Here is a 15,311-nt window from a genome sequence, read left to right as displayed (position 1 = left end):
TAGAGACCACATCAGCTCATTGCTACCACATGGATAAATATATCTAAAACTTTCCAGTGGCCAGAACTAGAAAACATGTTGTTTTAAGAGAAAACACATCATGAGTTCATACTGATATTTTAATTCAAATTTAGAATTCTGGGTTTTTCTTTAACTTGTTTGATTTTTATATTTGTATCTTTTTTCACTTTCAAAAGAAAATCTTGGTTCTTAAATAATTGTTAATATAAATACCATTAGCCACTATCATTTCTCTTTAGGGAATTTATTTTAAGAAAATAATCTGATGTGATATCTATGACAGTGATCTCTATTGTAGCAACAAAAAAAGAAAGAAAGAAAATAACCTACATATAAAACAATAGATAGAAAATACAAATAACAGTACATCCCTATAATATAATACTATACAATTAATTAACAAAAATGATGATGTAGATTTCAGGATGCTATTAAAAGAAAAATATATATATCGAGACAGCTTTTTTCTTTTCTTTTTTTTAATTGACGTCACATTATATTAGTTTCAGGTACACAACATAATGATTTGATATTTGTAGAAAGCTACTTTAAAAGAAAAGAAATCAAATACTCAGGCTGAAAAATACAATGGACTACTGAATAAATATGTAAAGCCCAAACAAAATATTAGCAAACCAAACCAAAACCAGACATATACAGGGGTGGGCAAACGCAGGTTAACAATAATAATAATAATAATAAACAATAATATAAGAACAAACTATGTGTTTTGCCTGCTCACAACTGTGAACCTACTTTTTGCCCACCCCTATAAGAAAAGGGTCAAGTAGAGTTTATTCCAGAATGCAAGGTTAGCTTAATTTTTAAATATCGATTAATATAATTCACGACATTAACAGAAAAGAGAAAAATCTCAACAGATTCAGAAAAAGCACTTGATAAAAATCAATATCCATCAATTAATAATAAACACACATTAAAAACTAAAAATAAAGACAACTGTCTTAATCTGATAAAGGGTATTCTTTTTTTTTTATCCTCACCCAAGGACAGTTTTTGCATTTATCTTCTGATAGAGTGGGAGGGAGAGAGGAAGGAAGAGAGAGAGAGAAACATCAATGTGAGAGACACACCAACAGGCTGCCACCCACACAACCCCAATCGGGGCCCGGGACAAACTGCAACTGCAGTATGCGCCCTTAGCGGGAACTGAACCCGAGTCTCTCTGGTCCACAGGCCGACACTCTAACCACTGAGCCAAACTGGCCAGGGCTAAAAGGTGTTCTTTTTATAAAAATCTTGCACTAAACATCATTCTTAATAGTGCAGTTTTTTATCTGAGAGCAGAAAGAAAAAAGGAATCCTACTACATCACTGCTGTTCAATAATGTATTAGGACCCTAGCCACCAGACAAAAAGGGAACAAACAGAAAAAAGAAAAGGCTTAAGAATTGGAAAGATATAATACTGTCAGTATTCACAGACAACACAGCTATCAAGAAAATAAAAAAATGAAAGTTGGAAAATAAAAATTGTAATTATAATACCACTAAAATATACCAAATATCTAGGAATATATCCACTGAAAGATGTGTAAGACCTGAACCTGGAAGACAATCTTTTAACTTTTGTTTTAAGCTCAGGGATATGTTGTGTTCATAGTCTGGAAGAAACAATTTTATAAAGATGTCAATTCTTCACACACAGATGCATAGACACAAAGAAATTACAATGAAAATCCATCAGGACTTTTGTGGAAACTTCCAGGTTCACTCTGAAATGTATATGGAAAAGCAAAGGGCCAAGATACTCTTGAAGAACAAAGGAGAGGAAGGATCACAGTCCTGGATATACTGTAGTATATTCATAAAACTGAACACTATACAGCAATAAACACAGAAGGGGAAAAAACCACAGCCACGCCAACAACATGAGTTAATCTCCCTAGCATTACACTGAAAGCCAGACAAAAAGAAACCATACTAAGTAATTCCATTTAGATCAAGTTTGAAACCATGGAAAATCGACCTATAGTGTTAGCAGGCAGGAGAGGACTTACTTTGAGAAGGGAAAGAAAATTGTGCATTACTACCAATCAGGAATAAATTCAACCATGACTTATATGATGAAGACTGCTAGGAATTATTTCTATATTTCATAAATAACAGTAATACAACTACCATTCATTCTTCAAATTTTAAAATGGAAGTATCCAAATCGCCCATAAGAAGTTCAAAAGCAGAAAGCGCGTACCACGTGAAATTTACTCAGTAATCATTCATGCCACTCAGTGGTACAGACAAATTAGTCTCATTAGTTAATAAGAAAATAAAGCTGTTTGGATTCATACTCCCTTTAGAGTGAGAGTGACAGTATCTGGCTTCTGCACCTTCTTTATCACTTTCATAACCTGGAGGAAAATAAGGAAGAAGTCCCTCAAAGTCAAAAAGGACATATTAGACATATGGATAAAAGGAAAGAAATGTTTTCAAGGATAACTGAAAAGAATCTCAGTTTTTCAGAAGCTAGAATGATGAAAGTTGCCATTAGATTTAATTTACTATATAAGAAACATACATGGAGAGAATACACAGTGCAGAGGGTTGGGGAACATTCCAAGGAATTCATGGTATTATCCCAAACAATAAAAAGGCAAAAAAGCACTTATTACCTGCTGAGCTGTTGCATCCTGTTGGACATAAGCTACCTGGCCTGGGTCTGTAAACAGAGTCTAGACAAAAAAAAAAAAAAAAATACAACAAACTTATCAATAGATCTTTAGACAGCTTGCATACATAAGAAAAATTATCCTACTGCTAAGCACCAATTCGTGGGAGAGTTAACTCCCATATAGCTAGTAATAATCCTTCATTAATAAAGAAGATAAGGAGAGTAATTTTACATTTAGCTAAAGCTTTTCATTCAGATAGCACCAAAAAGATTGTATAAGCTAACCATCTCCATTGGCTAACATACTTCACGATTTTCCTCTTAGGCAAAGCCTCTCGAGGTTGAATGTCACGGCTAATTGAAAAGGCATGTCATGAATGAGGGTGCATACACTCCACTTAACACTGTGTATCGCAAGATCAGAACTCGCAAGATATATAATAAAACAGAAGAGTACTATATATGCAAGCATTACAACTCTTTCAAATATAAAACATACACATTATCAGAACAGAGGTAGAAAAAAAATAAACTGAATTTATGTTCCATAGATTCTTTTTCAGAATAAGCCAGTAAAATCACAATTTAAAAGCAAGTTCTCATAAACACATAATTTGTGTCATGATGCAGCAAAGCTCACTACAGAAGAAAACGCTTCAAAATTATTTTAGCCAGGGCACCACAGAAAACCTCCAATCCAGAAAATATTCTTTACCCTAATACTTTTAAAAGACTTTAATTTGTCCAAGTCGTTAGCAAACCTCTGAGAATAAGAACTGTGGCTAAGTTTTGACTGAGGAGGAATGTACAAGAGAATTTCAGCCAGTGTCCGATTCTTAGATTTGACATTAAAAAAATGATCAGAATTCAGACATTTAGTAACATAGTAACAAACTAAAAGCTGGGCACAGGACATTCTTTACATAAACGATGTGATCTTATTTTAGGGGACTCTGCCTAAGCAGAGGCATTTCCAAACTATCATCTCAGTATTTGGCGATTTCATGTTTATACCAATTTGAAAGGTATCAATTAGGCCCCATTTCTTCTTGGAAATGATTAGAGCCTTTTGCTTAAATATGGCATATAAGGGCAAATTTTTATTACCAGCATCCTACTATAAAAGTAAGGAACTTATTCTTTTTAAATATGTTTAAAAGTGCTTTGTACGGTATAAAAAAGTGCTAACAAGAGAAACTAATAGTTGTATATTGGGGAATATTTGTATCATGCATTTGAAAACTAATACCCCCAAGTCACTGGCAAAAATAAATAAAAGTTGCTATAATTGTATAGCTTTACCTTTGCTCTATTACAGTCCTACAAATCAGTAAGGTAGTAATAATAAATAGCAGTTAATAAGCTAGTAGGGCCCCTGGCTTATACATTTAACTGTAATAATCTGTATGTTTTCACTGATCCATCTTTGATTAAGCTATACAGAACTAAATGCCATTTTTGGTCTGCTTTTTGATACTTAGGAAAAGTAACAAGTTGATCATCTAGGCAATGATCACTGGGGAGAAGAACTGATACAAGGCTAGTGTTCGAACTCAGTGATGCCACAGACATTTTGCAATACCTGAATATTTAGTCAGGGACACTGACTCTTTTCCCTTAGACTGTCAAATTAAAAAAAAAATGACAACAGCAAACACAACAATAGTCATCTAGTGTGAATGCCCTGTCTTGAACCATAAATATATAGGTCATGTAATAATGAGTTGCAACTTACTGGTCATGTCACATAATAAGGTTGTGTCTGATTGATTAATTCTTGGTACCAGAAATCCATATATATAAGTATAGGCACCTGATTTTTTTAAAAGTCACTTTGGAGCAAAAAGGGTAGGTATTTACTATTATTGTTGGGTGGTTATTTTTTGTTTTTGGTGGTTTTATTTTTTTTAAATCAATCAAGATTATACCTATATTTTTTCAGATTGGCAAAAAATATTATTTTTGGTGTCCCAGAGAATTTTAGTAGTTTACGTGTGCCATAAGATATTCTAGAAAGGTTGAAAATCACTGCTCTAACTCATTACATTTAATTTAAATCAATAGTCATATCTTCCTCTGCCAAGCTGGTTATAAACTCCTTGAAAGCACAAATCTTATCTGAACATTTCCTGTATCAACAGCCCCCATGGTGACTGGCAGAGAGTAAACATTAGTAATTAGTGAAGTAATGATTAATAAACAAAGTATACACAACAGTCATTCACATGCCTGAGCCGCTTCCACAGGATGGATGTACACCAGGGTGTGCTCCGGGCCATCCACTGAGGTGTAGGACGCACCATCTGCCGTATACACCACCTGCTGGGGTGGTCGAACCTGGTCATCCGTGTAGACAATCTGAGCCACAGTTCCCGCGTCTGGAACAAAATGTACCTGGGGCAAAAAGCAGCAAGTATGTAGCAACTACTCCTAAGGAACAAAAGGAGTCTCACAAAGATACATGGCAGACCAAGCAGAGTACACACCTGCATTTCTAAAACACCCCCAATGAAAGAAGAATGGGGATTGATACATCCTCATCTGTGTTGAGTTAGTGACTGGGAGACAAGAGCCAAGCACCTTGTCACTCGCTTGTTTACTGCTTACTATTAGGCAACTGATTTAAATTCCCCTTTCAAATATCCCATGCAGATATCTCTTTGGGGAAGTAATTGGGGGAGAGGGGGGTAGGTTGCTTAACTAATCCTGGAAGTATGACTAAAGATTCCAGGTTAAAAACATTTCCAAAATACAAATTATTCTGTAATGTAAAAAAACATGTCAAGACTCAAAAGCCAATTGCATCATAAAAATTCTACTTTGTAATTAATAGATAGTGCCTTTCAACAGACACATTAAAATAAGGTCACTTGCTTTCCTCTAAGTTCTTTCTTCCTCCAAGGCTGTACTGGAGGTATGTCAGTAAATGTTTGCTGAACCAACAACTGTAACAGAATTCCTTGCCAGCTAGATCAAGAATCAGAAAATTTTAGTGAAGTACTTTTAAGAGGTTCTGGACAACTATTTCAGTTGTCAACAAGGTAAATAATTTTCTCTCTACCAAGAACTAAAGCAGAAATTGAATTTCCTAAAATGCTTTCTGAGTAGTCATCTTTGGAGGTTTGAATTCTTGAAGGCTCGAGTCTGGCGCACAGCCTGAGCCTCATATTGAAGGTACAGAAGCAGATGGCCAAAGTACACATTTCGGAGAGAAATAATTTATGTGCTGATACTGAAGTTGAGCACTTGTAGGCTGGAATCCTTACTCGTACATTGTCTTGGCTTTGAACCTAACTTTTTTCAGTTTTCTCCAATGGAGAACACTGGAACCCAAAGACGCTAATTTAATCCCCAGAAAGAAACCTAGAGAGCAAATGCAATCAAGCACCACAGAAATAAAACAAACTTCCACTTCTATGCTAAGTGACCAGTCCAGCTTCTACATAAATGTAATTTGTCCATGAAGATATAGTTTATATATTGGAAGAATCAGGCTTTTAACATATGTGTGCTGCATATTTAAGTGCCTGCTGCAAGATCATTCTGTGACTTTAGATTTGTACATTAACATCAAAACCTTGCCCTGGTTTCAGTGCTTTAAAAAACTATTCCCTCTTCAACTCGGTCTTCACCACGCGCTGCTCTGCTAACTCAGAAGCCCAGCTGGGAGAAGGCATGGTTAGGCAGACCGGGCGCCATGAGGGATTGTGAGCGCTACTGTCTATTACTGTCTGCTTGCCCCTGTATGGGGACCCTGGTCACCCAGCACCAAAACCATATCTTCTTCATTCTGTTCTTCAATAAACTACATTTCTGCTATAAACAAAATATATCAAATACAAAGCAGCATGAAAGTACCTTCAGAATGGTTTCCATGAGAACAAAGCAGCATTTTCTTTTCTTTTTTTTTAATCCTCACCGGAGGACATTTTTCCATTTTTTGTTCAGATAGAGTGGGAGGGAGAGAGAGGAACAGAGAGAGAGAGAGAAACATCGATGTGAAAGGGACACATCGAGTGGCTGCCACCCGCACGACCCAACCAGGTCCGGGGACAAACTGCAGCCGAGGTACGTGCCCTCAGAGGGAACCGACCCCGGGTCTCTCTGGACCGCAGGCTGACGCTCTAACTGCTGAGCCAAACCGGCCAGGGCCAAAGCAGCATTTTCATTGACTGCTAGAATCATCTGTGGGGTTTTTTTTTTTTTAAGTGTTCAGACTCAGACTTTTAAACCATACTAGATGATCAACTTCATGTAGTGTAATATTTATTATATTGCTTAAATTAAATGTGTATACCTAAATGTTTCCGTTAACGTTCTCATTTTGATAAATATACTGTGAGCATGTGATTCAATAAAAATTTAAGTAAAAATTACATATTTATTATAATGCTTAAAAACTAAGTTTTATACTTTGGTCACATACAAAACATGGCTCAGTATGACCTCTGACTCTTCTCAAATACATACCAAACTTGCAGAGGCTTGCCTTTGCTAGAACAGTCCAAAGAACGAGTGTCTGCTTATGACAGCAATTTGAAAGGCAGAGGGTGCAACCACAGCAGCATCTGAGTAAGTGACTAACCTCCAGAGCCACTGACTCAATGGGACAACCTTCCATTAGAGGTTTACACTCCTAATTTGGAAAGAATGAAAAGCCACTGGCTTTATAGACACACCCTGCAAAGTGAGTGGCTCATAAAGAATCAAGACGGTAAACTAGACCACATCAAAGAAACACACTTTCAGCACCAGTAACAAAATAAAATGGAGGAGTGCCACAGATTGTGACAATGACTGGGGAAAGGCAGAGAAGCCACTGGGGGTGGCTCGCAATTGTCAATCACACGGGAATGAAGTGCTGAAGCCTGCCTGCCCCTTCCCTGCCAGTTCTGCAGGTCAGCTCCCTCCCACCCCCTCACTGCTATGCAGAAGCTGCTATTTAGCTGTCAGGACACTGTACCCAACACCGCTGCCAGCACCTCGCTGGAAAGGCCGCTCTTCACCTGCGCAGCGTTCTCTTCGTGCTCTGCAGCCGAGGGCCACACGTGCGCGCTTTCATCTTTGGAGTCCATCCCTTCCCTGAACAGCTCCTCCGGGCACCTAGAGCAGCCGCGGAGGGAAGACAGTCATCTGTGTACCACGGGAGTGTTCATGAAGGACAAAAGGACGTCTCTGCAATGTGCCTGAAAAAAGAGAGAAAAGGAACCAAGACTTGAAATAGATGAATACATTTTAGTCAATTATCATTTCAAACCACAAAGAGAGAAAAATAAAACTTTGTAAAAAGAGAACACACCTGGGCAAAAAGGTAAAAGTAAAGAAATTATTTGTTACAACCTTCACAAAAATGCTCAAGGTGGTTCTCTTCATCCTCCTGATCAGGAGAATGAGGTTCTCCCGGGCTAAGTGCAGGTAAGTGATGGGTTCACACCGAGTCTGACTGCTGCACAGTCCCAGCCGTCCCCTCCTCCACACCTGCTTACACTGAGTTCCTATACCCCTACTCGCAATGAACAGCAGAATAACAAAAGTTACAAAATAGCAAGCAGAGAGGACTAAATTTTCTGGTCCCCCATTTTGTGAAGATAAATATAAACTTTGTTTCCCATTTGGTCAGTATACTGGAGTGATTAGTGAACAAATCAAAAGCCTTCTCAAACATCAGCAGGAGCTAAGTCTACATCTTGAAAACTTCTTTTCCAAAACAGGCATTTTAAGGAAATCAATCGTCCCTTTGGATGATGATAGAGTGCTGACATTTTAAAAGTCCCACGAGACTGCTGTTTGATAGGGCAGCAAGGCAGCCATGCCTGATAAACCCCCTCAGGCCATCCCATTAAAGTAGCATGTGTGGACAGGAAAGGTAAATCTGCCCAGAACACCATCAAACTAAAGGTAAGAAAGGCCACTGGCCAAGATCCAGCCAGAATGTTCTCCATTGCTAATGGTGAAGGGGACCAAAGTTCTGCCTTTTGGGATATTGATTTTAAACTGGTTATTAGGAAACAAAAGACTCAGAAAGAACCTTTGACCCTCTCTCTTCCTGCCTAAGAGCTTGTGATAGAAAGGCCTATTCCAGGAAGGGAGTCAGGACGCTCGCCTTAGCCTATTTTGAATTAAGTATGGTAATAGGAGGGCTTGGGCCTCTCAGCTAGATACCCCCATGGTTTCGATCGCCTACCAAGAGTTTGCCTGCCACCTTGCTTAGCCAGCTCGTCCTCAACTACATGTAATCACCCCTTCTCACTTCTGAGATCTAAGACCCCACCACAACCCCTTTTTCTCCTTTGTCCGAAATGTCACATATACCCACCATTGCCTCCCTGTCTTTGAAACTTTCATGCTTATGTGAATTCCCTGCGCACAGGTATTAAATTTTTGATTTTCCTCTGTTAATGTGTCTCTCTTAATTCACTTATAAGCCCAGCTAGGAGAATTCAGAAGGTTCTTTTAGCTCCCACAATGGAAATAAGCCGAGACGAACATTCTAAGACTAAACACGATCCAAACCCTGAACCAGATTAAGGCCCTAAAAAGAAAGAAAGAAAAGATGCTGGAACACCCAACATACGGGCCTCACTCAGAAACAGAAACTGCCACGTCCAAATGGGAAGCCTCTCGGGAGCTGTGGAGGGGCCTGTTCCTGCTTCACCTCAACACCAGCATCCTCACCCACCCCGGGCCCCCCCTCTGCACCATACTCATCCTGCCGACATCCCCCTTCTCTCCACCAGAGCATGCTGGAAACGACGACCAAGTCCACCGATAGGCGAACTTGAACAAAGGAACAAGAGGGAACATTCTGGAGAAATGGAAATGTTCTATATCCTGTATCTAGACTGGAGTGGTGGTTACATAGGGAATAATGTGTCAAAAGTCAAAAACCTATTCAATTAAATATGTGAATTTTATCATGTATAAATTTAGCCTAATATAGTTAATTTTTAAAAATTCCTTATAGCCCTGGCCGGTTTGGTTCAGCGGTTAGAGCATCGGCCCACACACCTAAGGGTTGCAGGTTCAATTCCCAGCCCCAGTCAGGGTTGTGGGGGGAGACAATCAATTGATGTGTCTCTTACATGGATGTTTCTCTCTCTCTCTCTCTCTCTCTCTCTCTCTCTCTCTCTCTCTCTGCCTCCCTCCCTTCCACTGTGTCTAAAAAGTCAATGGAAAAGTATCCTTGGGTGAGGATTAACAACAACAAAAAATGTCCTTATAAACAGCACTATTTAAGCAGATACTAAAAGATATTCGGGGTGAGTTCTACAGTATGTTAATTACACCTCAATAAAGCTATAATGTATATTTTTAAAAGGAACACAAATATTAAGAATAAATGTCAACAATAATACAAATACCTATGTGCGGCTCGGTGAACTGAGCATCGTCCCATGGACTGAGAGGTCCTGGTTCGATTCCCGGTCAGGGCACATGCCCGGGTTTGGAGCTCAATCCCCAGTGGGAGGCATGCAGGAGGCAGCCGATCAATGTTTCTCTCTCCCTGCCTCTCCCTCTAAAAAATCAATAAAACCATATTTAAACATAAAAGATCTATATGAAGAAAAAGATGTTTTTCTTTTGTTCAAAAAGACATTAAAGGCTCAGTATTACAAAATCATAAACTGTTCCATATGAAAGCAGTTTTTAAATTTTATTTTGAAATAATTTCAGACAGAAAAGCTGTAAAAAAAAGTACAAAGAATTCCTGTATTTCCTCACTCAGCTTGCCCAAATGTTAACATTTTTATTTTTATGTTTACTTTCTTATTTTCTTTCTTTTTTAAAATAAATTTATTGGGATAACATTGGTTAATAAAATTATATAGGTTTCCAGTGTACAGTTCTGTAACACATCATCTGTATATTGCATCGTGTGTTTATCGCCCAAAGTCAAATCATCTTCTGTTACCAAATATTTGACCCCTTTACCCTTTACTACCCCCTACCCCCTACCCCCTTCCCTCTGGTCACCACCATACAGTTGTCTTGTGTTTTTAAGTTTCTGTTTATAAGTCTTGTTTGTCCATTTGTTACTTTCAGTTTTATATTCCACATATGAGTATAATCGTATGGTTCTTGACTTTTTCTGTCTGACTTATCTGGCTTAGCATATTCTCAAGATCCACCCATGTCGTCACAAATGGCAGTATTTCATTTTTCTTATGGCTGAGTAGTGTTCCATTGTATATATGTGGGAATGTAAACTGGTATAGCCACTATGAAAAACAATATGGAGGTTCCCATCCTCTGGGAACCTTGAAAACATTTTCTAAAAGATATGCACCCCCCTGTTCATTGCAGCACTATTCATGGTGGCCAAGATATGGAGACAACTGAGTGTCCTTCATTGAGGATTAGATAGACAACATGCAGGGACCTCGAGAGTATTATGCTAAGCGAAATAAGCTAATCAGAGAAAGACAAATACCACATGATCTCACTTATTTGTGGAATATAATGAACAAGGTGGGCTGATGCATGAAATGGACCCAGAGACTTAGAAAGGAGTATGGTTTAGACTGACAAACCTCAGCACAGGGGGGCGGGGCCATGGATGAGATGAACCATCTCATCCATTGGTTATACATACATGCAAAGAATTTATATGCATGTATGTATAACCAATGGACATAGACAACAATGCTAGGGGGTGGGGGGAGGTCTATGGGGGAAAACAGAGAAATATGTGTAACAAAAATAAATTAATAAAAATTGGAGGGGAAAAACTAGAGTATAAGATAAAGAAGATGTGGTATGTATATGCAAGGGAATTTTCTCTCCTCTCTCTCTCCCTTTCTCTCTCTCTTCCTGAACTATTTGAGAGTAAGTTGTAGATACAATGCTCTTTTACTACTAAATTCATTGGTGCCTAGTTCCTAAAAATGGGACATTTTCCCACATAACCACAGTACTAGTATCAAAATCAGGAAGTTACCAGTGAAACAGTACCACTCCCTAATTTACAGACTTTATTCAAAAGTCGCCAATTATCTAATTAATGTCCTTTGCAGAGAAAGAAACAAGTTTTCCGGGGGCCCGGAGTCCAATCTGGTGTCACACACAGTGCAATGAGTTGTCATGTCCCTTCAGTCCCCCTGGTCTGGAACCGTCCCCAGTCTTTCTTAGTTTTCCATGACCTTGATATTTTTGAAATGCACAAGCTATTTATTCTTCAGAATGTCTCTCAATTTGAGTTAGTTTGCCGTTTCTTCATGTTACATTCAGATGATGTATTTTTAGCAGGAACACCACAAAAGAGATGTGTCCTTCATATACAGGAATTTGAGAGTTTTTTCAACTTGGTTCATCGATTGCACAAATACTCAAGTGCATACTACAGTAGGCACTGAGATGTGATGGGGATCAGGGCAGGCTTATCCCACTCACTAATGAAACATACACAGCCCAGAGTGTCTTTCTGCATTTGTTTTAATGTCTAGAAAGGTGTTTATTGTTTCTTTCATTTTAATTTTATTTATATCTTTTTTTTTTCTTTATTGATTTTTAGAGAGAGAGAAAGGGGTAGAGAGATAGAAACATCGATGAGAGAAAACATCGACTGGCCACCTCCTGCTTGCCCCCCCTGGGGATCAGGGCCACAACCTAGGCATGTGCCCTGACCAGGAATCGAACCGGCAATCTCTTGGAGCATGGGTCAATGCTCAACCACTGAGCCACACTGGCAGGGCTATTATATCTTTTTTAATAGGCAGTAAATTCAACTGACTCAAAATTCAAAAGGCACAAAAAAGGTATACAGTAGAGAACCCCTCTACCTAGAACTCCTTAGGGACTCTTCAAAAGCAACTTACATGATCAATTTCCTGTCTATACTTCCAAAGATATTTTATGCATATACAAGCAAAATCATATATACTCTCTGCTTCTCCAAACACAAACAGGAGATACTATTGATGCTCTACAAAGTAGCATCTCTTCTTGCCATTTATTCCACATAATAACATACTTTTTACATTGTTCTACATCCATACAGCATTTCCTCATTCTTTATTATAGCAGCATCATTTCATTGTAAGAATATGTCATAATTTATTTAATCAATGTCAGGTTGATAAACATTTAGATTACTTCTTTTTTTAAAAAATATGTTTTTATTGGAGAGAAAGGGGAAGGGAGAGAGAGACAGAAATATCAATGTGAGAGAGAAACATCCTGCACACCCCCTACTGGGGATCGAGCCTGCAACGCAGGCATGTGCCCTGACCGGGAATTGAACCAGGACCTCTCAGTCCATGGACGATGCTCAGCCCACTGAGCCACACTGGATGGACACAAATTACCTTTTTTTTTTTTAAAGGCATCCAATGATATTGCATTTTTCTGTCTGTCTGCCTCCCCATCCCAACTCTAACTTCTTCCAGGGCAGGGAATGTATGTGTTCATGAGATTTGTATGGAGTGGTTTAAAGGTATCGTGTGTGCAGTGTCGCCGTGTGCAATAAGAGGACACCTAATCCCAGCCGCAGCATTCCGGGATGACTTCTCCAAGAAGGTGAAAATGAATGATGAATGGGAGCAAGTAAGCAGAAATGGGAAGAGACAGATTGAAATATCTTTGTTCTAATTCTACCGAAATAAGGAAGACACTACATGACATAAAATTCCAGTAAACGACATCAGGCAAAGAAAAAGGGAAATAAATACCTAGCAGTTAACATATGCATAGGAAAGTCTGTCAGTAAAATTTAGCAATAAGCATGTGACTGACATACTGCCCAAATCAGCAGTTCCCAGAATACTGTTAGCAAATAAAGAAGACCAATGATGGTAAAAACCCTTTAATTCAAAAAGTGTCTGGAATTCAAAACAGAGATACAGAATCCCCAGTTAGTAGTTCTTGTTCTTTAAGATATAGTTATAAGATCTGTTGAGCTCTGTAACGACTACACTATTTAAAATACCAGTGTGACATTCTGCAAGTATTTACTGTTTAATAAATTGTTCAGAAAAACTGAATTCTAAGCATGACTCCACACCAAGTAAGTCACTTTAAATCCTCCAGCATCAGTATCCTCATCTGAAAAATGAGAACATAAAATGGTTTCTAGTGTCTATCCTAGCCTTAAGCTTAGATGTGAAGCAGTTAAGTAGAAAATCCATAGAATCTGAATTGAATCCTGCCTTCCAGACAGTCTCAACTGCTCACTAGTTATATAACCTTGGCCAAACCACTTAAACTCTCAATATTACCACTTGTAAAATGGAGGTAATAAGTGCCTCTTAGAGTTATTGTAAGGGTGATCTATGTAAACATTTAGGTATAAGATCTAGCACATAGTAGTGCTCAAATGTATCAACTTTTATATTTTACAGACGAGCTTCCAAATTTTCAAAACATTTCATATTTTTCAAACCTAACAGTTTATCAAATAGTAAATGCCCTGTACATGAACTTCCTTTATAGTGAAGCCTGCAGTTTTCCTTTTGAACTGCACAATTTATAGAGCCCTGTTGATCTTTTTTTCCATCTGCAACTTTATTTTATTTTTCAATTACAGCTGACATTCAATGTTATTTTATACTGCTTTCAGGTGTCAAGGAGCCTGCTGATCCTGATTTCCAGAAGATGGGGAGGAAGCACCGGGGAGCTACTTCAGCGCTGTCCACCAGGCAGGTGCTGACAGGCTCTGTTAGCTAGGGGTAAACTTCCTTCCACTCCTCGCCCCTCTGCCTCTTCTACAGACCTGAAAGAACTGAAAAACCAAACTATACGTTGTGTAGAAAATGGTCACTCATATTCCGTTCTCCTACCACTGTCCAAAGTGTTTCAGACTTTATTTCCAGGAAGAAAAGAACATGCTCGCCTTTCTATCCTCTCTGATGACTTTATTCAACAAATATTTATTAAGAAACTTAGTATGTGTTAGGTACTGTTCTCAGCCATTAACAAACATCCGTGCATCCAAAAAAATGTTTACTTCCCTTCTTGAAGCTTCTAGTCCAGTTATTTTTTTGTGTGAATAGTGTTGTGTAGTTGAAAGTATGAGCTTTATAATCTATAGATTCATTACAATCCCCATTAAAATACCAACGACATATTTCATGGAACTAGAACAAATACTCCAAAAGTTTATATGGAACCAAAAAAGACTCCAAATAGCCACAGCAAGTTTGAAAAAGAACAAAGTAGGAGGGATCACAATACCGGATATCACGTTATACTACAAAGCCACTGTAATCAAAACAGCCTGGTACTGGCACAAGAACAAGCATATAGATCAATGGAACAGAACAGAGAACCCGGAAATTGACCCAAGACATTATGCTCAATTAATATTTGACAAAGGTGGCAAGAGCATACAATGGAATAAAGACAGCCTCTTTAATAAATGGTGTTGGGAAAATTGAACAGCTACATGTAAAAAAAAAAAAAAAATGAAGTTAGACCACCAACTTACACCATACACAAGAATAAACTCAAAATGGATAAAAGACTTAAATGTGACTTGTGAATCCGTAAAAATTCTAGAAGAAAATGTAGGCAACAAAATTTCAGACATCACACACAGCAGAATTTTCACTTATGCAATGCCTAAGGCAAGAAAAATGAAAAAATGAACACATGGGACTACATCCAACTAAAAAGCTTCTGCATAGCAAAAGAAACAACCATCAAAATGGAAAGGGAACTCACTC

The 15,311-nt window shown here is 38.2% G+C and overlaps 1 protein-coding gene across 1 annotated transcript in view; it reads right to left on the bottom strand.

Moving 5' to 3' along the window:
- Positions 1–15,311, bottom strand: part of PRDM10 (PR/SET domain 10) — a 101,305-nt gene that overhangs the window by 46,870 nt on the left and 39,124 nt on the right. The window contains exons 2-4 of the mRNA XM_036276244.1: positions 7,659–7,838; positions 4,882–5,046; positions 2,654–2,713 (exon numbers count right to left, since the gene is read on the bottom strand). Of these exons, the coding sequence (XP_036132137.1) occupies positions 2,654–2,713; positions 4,882–5,046; positions 7,659–7,727 (294 nt within the window). The 5' untranslated portion in view covers positions 7,728–7,838. The remainder of the gene's footprint in view (positions 1–2,653; positions 2,714–4,881; positions 5,047–7,658; positions 7,839–15,311) is intronic.

This window comes from Molossus molossus, unplaced genomic scaffold (genome assembly GCF_014108415.1).
Source record: "Molossus molossus isolate mMolMol1 unplaced genomic scaffold, mMolMol1.p scaffold_m16_p_22, whole genome shotgun sequence".
Taxonomy (NCBI): Eukaryota; Metazoa; Chordata; class Mammalia; order Chiroptera; family Molossidae; genus Molossus; species Molossus molossus.
The sequence above is the reverse complement of the archived record's forward strand: the minus strand, read 5'-3'. Positions and strand labels throughout refer to the sequence as shown.